The sequence below is a fragment of the Triticum urartu genome, chromosome 4 (genome assembly GCF_003073215.2).
Source record: "Triticum urartu cultivar G1812 chromosome 4, Tu2.1, whole genome shotgun sequence".
Classification (NCBI taxonomy): Eukaryota; Viridiplantae; Streptophyta; class Magnoliopsida; order Poales; family Poaceae; genus Triticum; species Triticum urartu.
Genome location: NC_053025.1, coordinates 352524364 through 352536735, shown reverse-complemented (window position 1 = coordinate 352536735; position 12372 = coordinate 352524364). Strand labels below are relative to the sequence as shown.

At 46.9% G+C, this 12372-nt stretch overlaps 1 protein-coding gene across 1 annotated transcript; it reads left to right on the top strand.

The window, feature by feature from the left end:
• Positions 1-2503: 2503 nt before the first annotated feature.
• On the top strand, positions 2504-10314 carry LOC125551659 (vacuolar protein sorting-associated protein 26A-like). The gene is made up of 11 exons (XM_048714934.1): positions 2504-2723; positions 2857-2931; positions 3037-3111; positions 3203-3275; positions 3716-3760; positions 4170-4281; positions 6391-6457; positions 6724-6768; positions 9206-9261; positions 9365-9540; positions 9840-10314. Exons 1-11 carry the CDS (start codon positions 2721-2723, stop codon positions 10025-10027), a joined length of 915 nt encoding a protein of 304 aa, XP_048570891.1. The 5' UTR covers positions 2504-2720; the 3' UTR covers positions 10028-10314.
• Positions 10315-12372: the final 2058 nt, after the last annotated feature.

The following is a 12372-nucleotide window of genomic DNA, read 5'->3' as shown; positions in this document are numbered from 1 at the left end:
ACTACCGTGAGGAGCCGCGGTACTACCGCAGCAACAATAGTAGCTAGGGCAGACCTTAAGCACATGGGCTGAGGACGGTACTTCCGCAGACGCGGTACTACCGCTCCCCCTTGCGGTACTACCGCAAGGCAGGGAACCCCAACCCTAGGAAGAGCGTGGATAACAGAACAACCGTGCCAACTTCCGCTGGAAAAACGGACGTAGCAAAAATCCGACACAGTACTACCGCAGAGGAGCGGTACTACCGCCTGGCAGCTAAGCTAGGCCGCGCACGGTACTACCGCGCAAGGGATGCGGTAGTACCGCGGTAGTGCGGATGTAAAAAAATTACATCCGCCCCTACTACCGCGAGGGAGCGATACTTGGCCTGGGGGTCACGGTACTACGGCTCCAGAGGAGCGGTACTACCGTGGGCACCCACGGTACTACCGCGCCATAGCACGGTACTACCGCTGGTGCCTACGGTACTACCGCTCACTAGGGAGCAGTACTACCGCAAGCCAACACAGCAGCCAGAACAAGGTAAAGAGATAAAAACGGAGGATGCTCCAAGGTGCAGGGGAAAGGAGGGGACTAGAAAGAAACGTGTACGTGATGATTCCACCCGAACCTTTCCGACGCGGACCCCCTCTTAATAGTACGACTTTCCTACGACTCAAATCCACCAAAAAGAAACGTAGAAAAACGTCGTCCTCAATAGTCTTCGAGGGACTCCAAACCGTCTTGTGCCTAGCGAAGAAACGTCTGGGAAACTCAAGACACACGATTAGTCTGCAAACGCATTGTCATCAATCACCAAAACACCTTAGGGATAAATATTCCCTTACAGTAGGGTCATGGGCCTGACCTAGACGCCCTACCCAAGGACACTACCCTAGAGTCAAAGACATTCAAAGTACAACCGAAGATACCGACTGAAATCACCTTCGAGTGCAATCCACTTGACAAGATATACCACTCGGATATCCCAATTTCACTCGACAAAGATAGAGTCATTCGATCGTACGAAGAGTCAATCGGAATACAGAAGATCTAAAGCCACCCAGGATGGCAATGGTCAGACATTCACTCCGTAGTCTTAAAGGTCATTTATAGTCCTTTATAGCTGGCGTTACCAGTAACGTCCTGTCTTAATGTACATTGAACTCTGTGTAACCGAGGGCTGGAGGGATCCGGCGCATCCTATATAAGCCACCCCCTTCTCTGGCACAAGGGTTCGCACCCCCTGTAACTTTCATGCATATCCAGTCGACCAAGCCTCCGGGCACCGAGACGTAGGGCTATTACTTCCTTCGAGAAGGGCCTGAACTCATAAACCTTGGGTGCACAACCTCACCGTAGTTAGGACCTTGCCTCCTCCTACGTACCCCCTATTTTTACTATCAGACTCACTCCCACAACTGGTATATTTCGCGTCATCCCGTCTCCGCCGATTTTCCCCTTCCGCCATCTCCGACCGAACACCCCTGCATCATGACCTACATTGTGTCTTGCTTTTGTGCCCGACTCAGCTTGGCTCAATGAAAACAGTTTTTTTAGACAATCCTCACTAAGCTTTATTCATATCTTAGAACGTTTACAGGAAGAAAATGGAGATCTCTCGGTTGGCCCAACCACACATGGCGGCCAAATCCAAGAGTGAAAGTGTGCTTAGCGAGATTGTGAGCCTCGAAGTTCGAGCTCCTATTCTCGTGAACGAAATTACACGCAGAAAAATACTTAGATAGTTCTAAAATTTCATGCACAATGGCACCATACTCCGCTGCAGATTTCTGTTTGATGCCGTCCACCACAATCTTGCAATCCGAGGCAATCTGAATATTGTTCAAATAAAGGTCCGCAGCCACTGCCTGTCCTTCCCGGACCGCTAATGCCTCGAGTATGGTCGGGTTCAAAATGAACCGATGGGTAATCGAAGATGCTTCTAGAAATCTTCCCTCTTGATCTCTGCAAACCACCGCCACGGCTCCTTTCCTGCACTCCCCATCTACTTCAGCATCTACATCTACCTTCGCATATACTGAAAGTGGAGGCAACCAAGCTGACTGCTTGTGTTTGGTCGTTCTGACCAATGGTTGGCATGATTTTGCTACAAGCTTTAGTTCCTTCAGATAGAAATTGATAAAATAATTGGTGGAGAAAGAGCTTTCATATATCTCTTCATGAATAACTTTTTTCTTCGAACACGCCAAATTGCCCACAGTGTCACCACCATTCTTGTAAACTCATTTTATTCCAGAATATCATGCATTGTGAACACCCAGTTTTTTCGAGCATTCCAGCGAGCCAGGCTCTAGGATGTTTTAAGTTTCGCCCCGATACGAGTCAGGCCTGTTTGCACACTCGTGTCTCCATTTTCATCCCGCCCGAGCCTGACTGGGCTCTATGTAGCCTACCAAACGCATCACTCGTGTCTCCATTGGGCCGCCTTGCCTTGGGTCGATGTCTTCAGTCCCGATTGATCCAATGGACGGCTGCGATTTGGTGAGGTCCACCCGGTGGACGGTCTTGTACGCATCGCTCGTTCCATACCCAGCACAGTAGAAGCCAGCAGAGCAGCCCATCCAACTCTCTCTTCCTCTCTCCTGAACCCCGACCCGGCAGTTGACGCCCAGCTCCAACAACACCGGTGATCCCCTCCTCCGGCGTCGGCGACCTTCCTCAGCTATCGTCCCCGCGTCGCCCTCCACATCCACCTTTTCTTTTGTTCCGACGTAGCCATGGTAACCAACGCGATCACGTCCGATCTTGACCACCTTGCTAGGACTTTCCTTATTTGTTCCCCTCCGAATTGGGGCGTCTTTACCACCTGAGATCGCACTAGATCCCACTCTGATTTCCGGTCTTTTTTCTCAGAATTACATCATCGGCGCCTTCAAGCCGCCCTGCGACATCTTCGTGACCTTTTCCGATGAGAGGAGCCGGAAGCAGGTACAGCGGTCCCTTCGGCTGCGACATCTTCGTGACCTTCTTCGTGTTCAGGAGAGGTCGTTGGGTTCTTGGACTCATTCTCAGCCTTTTGATTCTTAATCGCAGGTTGCAGTCAAGAAGGATAATGGAAAGACAACCATGGTGCCGGCGTTCCAGAGCCTGGAGACCATAGCCGGAGAGGTACCGACGGTGGTGTTCCTTGCCTGCCGCTTGTTTGTTCTAGGGTGTGAGGTCGACTGTTGGCATGGATTTGTGATTAAATGGTTTGCAGGTATCAATAGCGCCTGTTCCTGGTAAAAGGATTGAGCACATGGGTGTTAAGATTGAGCTGCTTGGACAGATAGGTAAAGTCTATGCTGCTCCTTCAAATGCTTCCGTGATGTGATTAGGTTAAGTGCTCTGGTGCTGGTGCTAATTGATCTGTAGGATGCTGTATCACGTTCTTAGAAATTAAGCATAGTTATTCTTCCGGATTGCTGACTGCACTATTTGTTTGTAAATGCTATTCTGAAATTTCATTACCTAAATTGTAGGATTTCATTGCTGGGAAACTGCAAAAAATATTGTTCCTGAGCACCAATCTTACTTTTGTTTATCTCTGTCCACTCATAAACTACTCCCTCCGTTCCAAATTACTCGTCGCAGAAATGGATGTATCTAGAACTAAAATACATCTAGATACATCCATACCTGTGACAAGTAATTCGAAACGGAGGGAGTACTTTTCAACACTTCAGGTCTTGCTAGGTATTAACATTATTGTTTGTGTTCATTTTTATTACAGAGTTGTATTTCGACAGAGGCAACTTCTATGACTTCACTTCACTGGGTAGGTTCTCTCTTGAAGTAATTTTCAACACTATTTTACAGTAGGACAATAACCTTCCTGCCAAGATATCCTCTGTGCTGTTCACAATTATTGCTGTCTGTTCCTTTTCTTTTGCTAGCACGCTTTGAATCTTGCTATCCTTTAGAAACACATTGTTTACTAATCCCAAAAATAATCTTCAAAATCTCTCTGATACTGTGCCTTATGAACAAAATTTGTTGTTCTCATCTTGCTTGTTATGTGTACTCTGCTCATTAAAGTAAAGAAGTATAATTAAGTGAACAGTGTATATTTGTTTGGCCCTCAGATGATGTGTAGCTTACCGCTGCTCGATCGATCTAAGTTACCTACCTTGTTGTTTTTTATAAGTCCATTTCATCACCTGAAGTGCCTTTTTCTGTACATGCAGTGCGTGAGTTAGATGTTCCTGGTGAAATATATGAAAGAAAGACATATCCATTTGAGTTCTCTACTGTTGAAATGCCATATGAGTCATACAATGGAACAAATGTCAGACTGAGGTAAGAAAGAAATCTACTCCCTCCGTCCCATAATATAAGATTTTATTACAACACTCACATATTGATTGTAGTAACATCTTATATTATTATGGGATGGAGGGAGTAAAATACTTGCATTGTGCTTTGCACATCTCATAACAAAGAATAGTGTGCATACTGTTCAGCATCAAAAACTAAATTAACACCATCTCTGAAGACTTGGTGTGTTACAGTACGTAATGGGCCTAATGGCCTGGGCTGGCGGTATAGCCCGTTAGTCTTAGGGTTAATTAGAGATAAAGGTCGCTTGCTTAGGGGTCAAGTAAGCCTTGCTTGGGAGTCAAGTAAACCTCTCTATATTAAGAGAGGAGATGTATCAATCTAATCAAGCAAGAATTAAGAAGGAAATCCCTTCCCTCTTGCCCGGCCGTGGGCAAAAAGGCCCCCGGCCGACCCTCTTGCGCCGCCCTCCTTCTAGCAGGACCATAAAAATTTGGTATCAGCTAGCTTCGGTTCGATCATGTCTTCACCGTCGCCCAACCCGTCTCTTTCGCTGCCGGGATCCTCCGTCGCGCCCGCTCCCGCCGTCCTCACCCCGGAGGAGGTGTTCGGGGCGCTGCGGGACCTAACCCAGGCGGTCCAGGAGATCCGCCTGTTCTTGGTCGGGTCCTACGGGCCGCACCCGGCTGCGCCGCCCATCGCCGCCACCGCGCCGCCGTGGCTGCCGTGGCAGCCGCTGCACCATGCGGCCTCCGCCGCGCTCGGCGGGCCGCTGCAGCAGCCGCTGCAGCTGCCATCCACCGTGCCCTGCGCTCCGCCACAGCAGCCGCTGCCGCTGCCCCAGGGCGTCCCCGCCGCGCTCGCCGGGCCGCTGCAGCTGCCATCCACCGCCACCACCGCCCCGCCCTGGCTACAGTGGCAGCCGCCGCTCCTGGCGGCCCCCGCCTCGCCCGGCGCTCCGCTGCAGCAGCCACCGCAGGTCAGCTCCGGCCCCGCATCAACCGCGCCGGCGGGAGTCCCGATCCACCAGATCAAGTTCCCGCCGTCGCCATCACCGCTTCCCTAGGGCGTCCCCATCCAGCAGATCAAGTTCCCGCTGTCGCCGTCACCGCTTCCGGTTTGGATCACTACCCGCCACGTCTCGGCGGCGGTGAGGCTGCAGGTTGCTGCGCGCGGCCTCCTAGCACGTCGGCGTGTGCGGGAGATGCGTGGTATGCAACTGCTGCTCCTCCAAATTGCCCTTCGCTGCGCAAAGGACCTCGATCTCGTCCGCTGCGTCGTGATCTTGGGCATGCGGTTTCCCCCACGGGCGACGGGCATGTTGTTTTTTCCGCGGGCAGCGACCTCAAAGTCTGCGACATCGGCGGTTGGGGGGGGGGCACCCCTCCTCGTCATTCTCCATCGCAAGCCCTCCCCTCTTCCCTGTGCGGTGCAGACCAACAGCCGTCCGGCGGGGAGAAGGCAGGGTGTCACCGACAGGAGTACACCGCGTAGCACCACTGCATTTCGCCGCCGGCCGCCGCGAAGGCGCCTCTGCTGGTCGCTCTTGTGACCACTTCCAGGTGGCCATACACATGCACTCCTTTTGTCCAGATGGTGTCCATGGGATCCAGGTGGCTGTCCGACGTGCGGATGGTGTCCACTTTTTGTTAAGGGGTCCAAAATAAATCGTCCCAGTCCATTTCAGGTTGAGAGTAATAAAACAAGCCGAGATGTAAACGGCTTGTTTTTAGGTGTTAGGTTTGTGTTGCGTCAAGGCATGGTTATAAGTTGGTTAGGCTGCAGCTCGAGGACAAGCTGCATGTCCAAATGGGGTGTAGTGTTAGAGTACGTAATGGGCCTAATGGCCTGGGCTGGCGGTATAGCCCGTTAGTCTTAGGGTTAATTAGAGATTAGGGTCGCTTGCTTAGGGGTCAAGTAAGCCTTGCTTGGGAGTCAAGTAAACCTCTCTATATTAAGAGAGGAGATGTATCAATCTAATCAAGCAAGAATTAAGAAGGAAATCCCTTCCCTCTTGCCCGGCCGTGGGCAAAAAGGCCCCCGGCCGTGGGCAAAAAGGCCCCCGGCCGGCCCTCTTGCGCCCTCCTTCTAGCAGGACCATAACATGGTGTGTACTTGTTATGCTTGCAGGTACATCCTGAAAGTGACTATTGGTAGAAACTATGTTGGTAATATTGTGGAATCTCGGGATTTCTGTGTAAGTCTAAACTTCATCTCATGGATCTTCCATGTGTCTGTCACCGTAACTTTGTTTGGTCCAACTTGGACCGCCAATAGACTAATTCTGGTTATCTTATGGAAAGTTGAGTATAAGAATGTCCCCTGATATATATACTTTCATGTGTTCCACGCTATTTTGAGTTGTTCTTTAGTGGTTACATGGAAATGCATCTCAGGTTTTAGTATTTGATGTTTTACGTGGATTACCTAGTGTTCGATGTTCTTTAATGTTTTTGTTTTCAGGTAAGGAACTATTCTCCTCTTCCTTCAATCAATAACAGCATCAAGGTTAGTCCTAGTAACTGGATGTGTTAACTTATTCTGAAGTTTATAATTTAAAGTGTTTCGGTTGTTTGTTGGACTAAGTGATATGCTTGGAATAGGTCAATTATGGGCTTATGGCTTGGTCATGCCCTACTTACCCGTTAGAGTAAATGACACTGGCGGTCTGAGAACTTGACCGCGGCTGCACTTCAGTCATGGTACTTCCAAACCGGAAAAACCCGTCATAGAACTTGCGTTGCGGGTGCAGTTTGGTCACAGAGGCCATCTGAACCGGTCAGCCGCCCGGTTTTCCCTCTTTTGCGATCACGCGCGGTGCATGTGACGTCGGTTGGGCGCGAAAAGTGTCACGCTAAGCTCACGTGAGTCCCTGGCCGGCATCTTTTTTTTGCACAAAGGCCCCTGGTTTTGTAGGTAATTTTGTATTTTTTTGCGAATAATTTTGCATTGACCTCTTAAGTGCCGTGACTCATAGGCCAGCACATAGGCGCTGCATGCATAGAGCACATGCACGCGTGATTTTTTCTCTCTTACGAATTTTGTTTTGTTTTTCCGTCTAGTCATACATATTCTCTAAAAATATTTATAGTTTTAATATTTCATTCATTTTAAAAATATATTAAAAGAGTGCAAATATTTTGAATGTATTGTAAAAATTGTTCAGCGCATATTGAAAACAACCTTGATAGTCTATTTGAGAAAGAGTTCATCGTGTCAAAATCACCATGTATCAAAAACATGCCCGTCATATCTTCAGAGAAAATGTTCATCGTATATATGAAAAATGTCCATCATGTATTTAGAAAATGTTCACCATGTATTTAAATAATCAAAAGAATGATCATATGTATTTTATAAAATCACCGTGCATTGGAGAAAATATTCATTACATATGCGAAGAAGTTCATCATCTATTTCTAAAATGTTCTTCGCATACTCAAAAAATGTTTATCATGTATTGGAAAAATATTAATCAGGTATATAAAAAAATGTTCATCACATATTTGAAAAATGGTCATCGTGTATTTGAAATATGTTCATCACATATTTAAAAATATATTCACCACATATAGCCTACCCCAACTTGTTTGGGACTAAAGGCTTTGTTGTTGTTGTTATTCACCACATATTCGAAAAATGTTCATCACTTATTTAGAAAAATGTCCACACTGTGTCTAAAATTGTTCATCGCATATTTAAAAATCCGATACATGAAAAGTAGCAGGGCCGAGCAATTAATATGAATGACATGGCAAGTAAAACAAGAAAAGGACGTGCAAGAAAAATAGGGCAGGCCATGCATACCTGTCCGGGTCAAAATTCTAAGAACTCTCCGGCTGGGTATCTTCTGCGGGCCATCAAGATACAGCAGCAGGGGCCTTTGTGGAAAAAAACAGGTGCAAAAACGTGAGCTATGGCACTTAAGAGGTCAAATACAAAATTACGTATGAAACCAAGGGCCTTTGTGTAAAAAATATGAGGCCAGCCACGGACTCACGTGAGCGCCGCATGACAATTTTGTGCTCGACCGACATCACGTGCGCCGCGCATGACCGCGAAAGAGAGAAAACCGGACAGCTGGCCGGTTCAGATGCCCCGTGTGACCAAACTTCACCGGCAACACAAGTTCTATGATGGGTTTTTCCAGTTTGCAAGTACCGTGACTAAAGTGCTCCCGTAACACAAGTTTTTAGACCGCCAGTGCCATTTACTCTACCCGTTAACATTATCATGTGTTCCTTGTTAATTATCTCGGTGTGCCGTTTAGTCAAGTTGTGAAATAAAACTTGTAATAATAATAATAGCGTAAAAAATGGAAGGGATGTAACATACGATCTTACCTGGTCAAATACTGGAAATGATGGTAGCACCAGTTCAACATCATTCTTGAAGTCACAGTGATCACTGGGCAAGTTAGCAATGACTTTGATCTTCTTGAAAACAAAGTGTTAGCAGGCAGCAGTTCGTACGAAATAAGGGGTAATTAATGGTTCTACTAGCGTGCAACAGTGAGGACTGTCCACTCGGACTCAGATGTTCATGTTCCTCCTGTTGATATTTTTTTATCTACTACCTCCGTTCCAAATTACTCGTCGCAGAAATGGATGTATCTAGAACTAAAATACATCTAGATACATCCATACCTGCGACAAGTAATTCGGAACGGAGGGAGTAAAAGCTTACTTGTGTTTTCAAATTTTCATGGTGATACTCTAACAAGCTGATTGCTGGAGTACTTTGTCGAATCTACTTTCGTCAAATGCAACATCTAATTGTAGTTTGCATGCGTCGTTTCCTCCTATATTCTTTCAGATGGCAATGAACTAGCCACTTCTCGATATCCTTGGCTTCCAGTGTAAATTGTGGTGTTCAGAGTGCTGGAGCCTAGAGTTAATGTGCTCGACCTTGTACTGTGATTACTAAAACTGATCACTGCTTTCAGATGGAAGTTGGAATTGAAGATTGCCTGCATATTGAGTTTGAGTACAGCAAAAGCAAGTAAGATCAGTACAGTTCCAGTCTGGCAGTATGTTCTTTTTGTCACCCAATTTAGCACAGTCGGAGTATTGACCATCTTCTGGTGGATCATTGCCTTATTCAGGTACCATCTCAAGGATGTCATTGTAGGAAAGATCTATTTTCTTCTAGTCAGAATAAAGATAAAAAACATGGAGCTTGAGATTCGCCGCCGGGAATCAACAGGATCAGGTCCTAACACATATGTTGAGACTGAGACACTTGCTAAATTTGAGCTGATGGATGGTGCCCCAGTCAGAGGTATATTACACATTTATTCTACTGTACCTTTCTAGCGTTACTTTCTAGGTTAGCTCCAAATCGTTGAACGTACATATATACCTCAAGTAATGGCCATTGAGGTATCATGAACTCATAATTGTCAAATACTCCCTCTGTCCAAAAAAGCTTGTCTTAGATTTGTCAAGATACGGATGTATCTAGACATGTTTGGTGTTTGATACATCCTTATCTAGATAAATCTAAGACAAGCTTTTTGGGACGGAGGTAATACGTTGTCCACACTGTGTGCTGAGTTCACTGAACAACCATTTTTACAGGAGAGTCTATTCCTGTAAGGCTATTCTTGACTCCATACGAGCTAACCCCGACTTACCGCAACATAAACAACAAGTTCAGTGTCAAGTACTACCTCAACCTGGTCCTTGTGGACGAGGAAGACCGGAGATACTTCAAGCAGCAAGAGATAAACATGTTCCGCCTTGACGAAACTCCACAGCCTTCATAGACTTCAACCGCTGGGAACCTGGCCTGAATGGTGTTGCAAGAATTAGCAATTTGGCATCCTGTTATGCTGTATATAACTCTCCAGGAGAGCATGCAGTGCAGTTCCAATGTACCGTGGCGCTGTCACTTGTTACGCCTTTTTCATAGCAATCTGGTTAGATACAATCACTGAAATGCTGGATTGCTGACTTTTGGCCATTTTCATTTCGGCCCTCTTGTGAGACATTTTTTTCCTTAGACGCTTGTGAAGCATCTTGAGATAACCAATTGTATTTGATATTTGCTTCATCTACTATCTACTACCCCTATAAAAGGAAGAGAGGGCGGAGAACCAAATCATCCTATCCATCCAAACCTGCAATCTGATGGTCTACATTGCTTCAAAACACCAAACACGTTTTATGTTTTAGTTACCCATCATGCCATTATCTACTACCATTATAAAAGAAAAAAATGGGCAGATCCAAACAATCAGATTCATCCATTTACAAGATCTAATGGCTCTTAATCTTTTAATGTTTAACCCTACAAGCCACGGAATTAAGCCCCTGCTGCCCCTTCGTACAAAAAACTGCTCCGCACGCCGCACCACAACCTCCGCCCGCTCCTCCTGTAAATGAAACAATGCCACGACCGCGGCCCGCTCCTCCATTCCGCCCCCGCTCCACTCGCCCACCATCGCCCGCTCCACTCGGCCTTCGCCGTCGCCGCCGCACAACTGGGCCTCCATTGCCGCCGATCCTCCGCTCGCTGCTCCACTCTGCCGCCGTCCGTCGTCCGCCGCCCGCCGCCGGCTGATCCTCCACTCCGCCGATGGCCTCCTCCCAAAGGCACTGACGAGATAGGGTTCCCTTGCCTATGCGGTTTTCCCGTCGCTCCCTCCTGCAGCGAGGTGCTCCCCTTCATCATTCTCATGTTCCCCGCTCCGGCGCTCCCTCTCTGTAAATGTACCCAGTCCGGATGCAAGTCATGCAATTGATGAGCTCTGAGTTACAGTTGATGCGCAAGTAGGTGCATAGCTGTGCATTATTATACTGTAATTGTTTAACCTCTGCCCGACCACCTCTATCCCGATGCGCCGGCGAACTGGCTGACCGCCGTCTCTACGCGACAGCGAACCTCCGCCTTGACCTGTGCCGCCCCCACCTGTTTCCCGACGCTCCGGCGGACTGACGAACCTCTGGATCGACGCGTCGGCGGACCTCTGGCTCGACCTCTGCCCCCCCAACCAGCTGCCTCGCTTTGTTTTTTCGTGGTATGGATCCCTTCTCCTCTCCGCGTGTGCTCTGCTTGGGTGTTGTCCCTGTGCTTATTGCGTGTTCTTTGTTTGGATCGCTGGCATGTTTTTGCAATGAACGATGTTCAGGTTCGTTCAGGCAGCCCGCCGACATCCATCATGGTCTGCCATTTTAGAATTAATGAAGATTGCCTTTCGGGGCTTTTTCCCTTGCCTAGCTAATTCCCTCCTTTTAGGATCTGCTGTCATCTGAATTTGGACGTATACTTATGATCCTGGTTTTTCTACACCACCAACTTGATCTGAATAAACATAGCGAAGTGGATGCAAACTTCAGGATAAAAGTATGTATAACATGGAATGAGAGGAAGAGGACTCTGAGCTAGACATGTTGATTATACTGTTCAATGTTAGCTCCGACTAACAAGCAAACAGAGCGCACAACACTTGCATAAGCAGCGGATGGCTCAGCTACAAAAAGAGAGCTGTGGCTAACATTGTTGGTGTCGAAAGCTGCGGCTCACACTGTTAGTGTCTGGATTGGGATCTAATTTTAGTGATATAGAAATCAATTTGATTTATTCACCCTTTCGCAAGCAGCTATTTTTAGATGATGCAATTGATCATTCTTGTATTTGCTTTTATGTGGTCTGATTTTATCATACGAATTCAATCTTTCTTGATCTCAGCTTAGTTTATGTTTGTTTATTTGCAAATTATTTACTGAAGACAATGGTTTCAGCTCAAGAATCGAATGCCTGAAGCCAAAGGTTCCTACTCAGAACGTTCACCGCACAACTCCTGGGAAACAATGCCACCGCTATGTGCATGCAAGATGGAAGATCGTAGATATATTTAGTTTCCACCAAGATCATATAGCAGTGTATTGCTTCACATAATTCTCTTTAAGTTTCATTTTTATTATTCAAAACTCGATATTGTCATCAAAGAAGCTAGCACTACATGCAAATTAAGGAATTGCTACATTAAACCATCGTGGATAATACACTCACCTTCGACCATGAGGTGATTCACTGCCATGTTTGCCAATCATTCACATTCATTAATATTTTCCATGTGTTGTTGTAAAGGAAACTCCCTCTGTACCA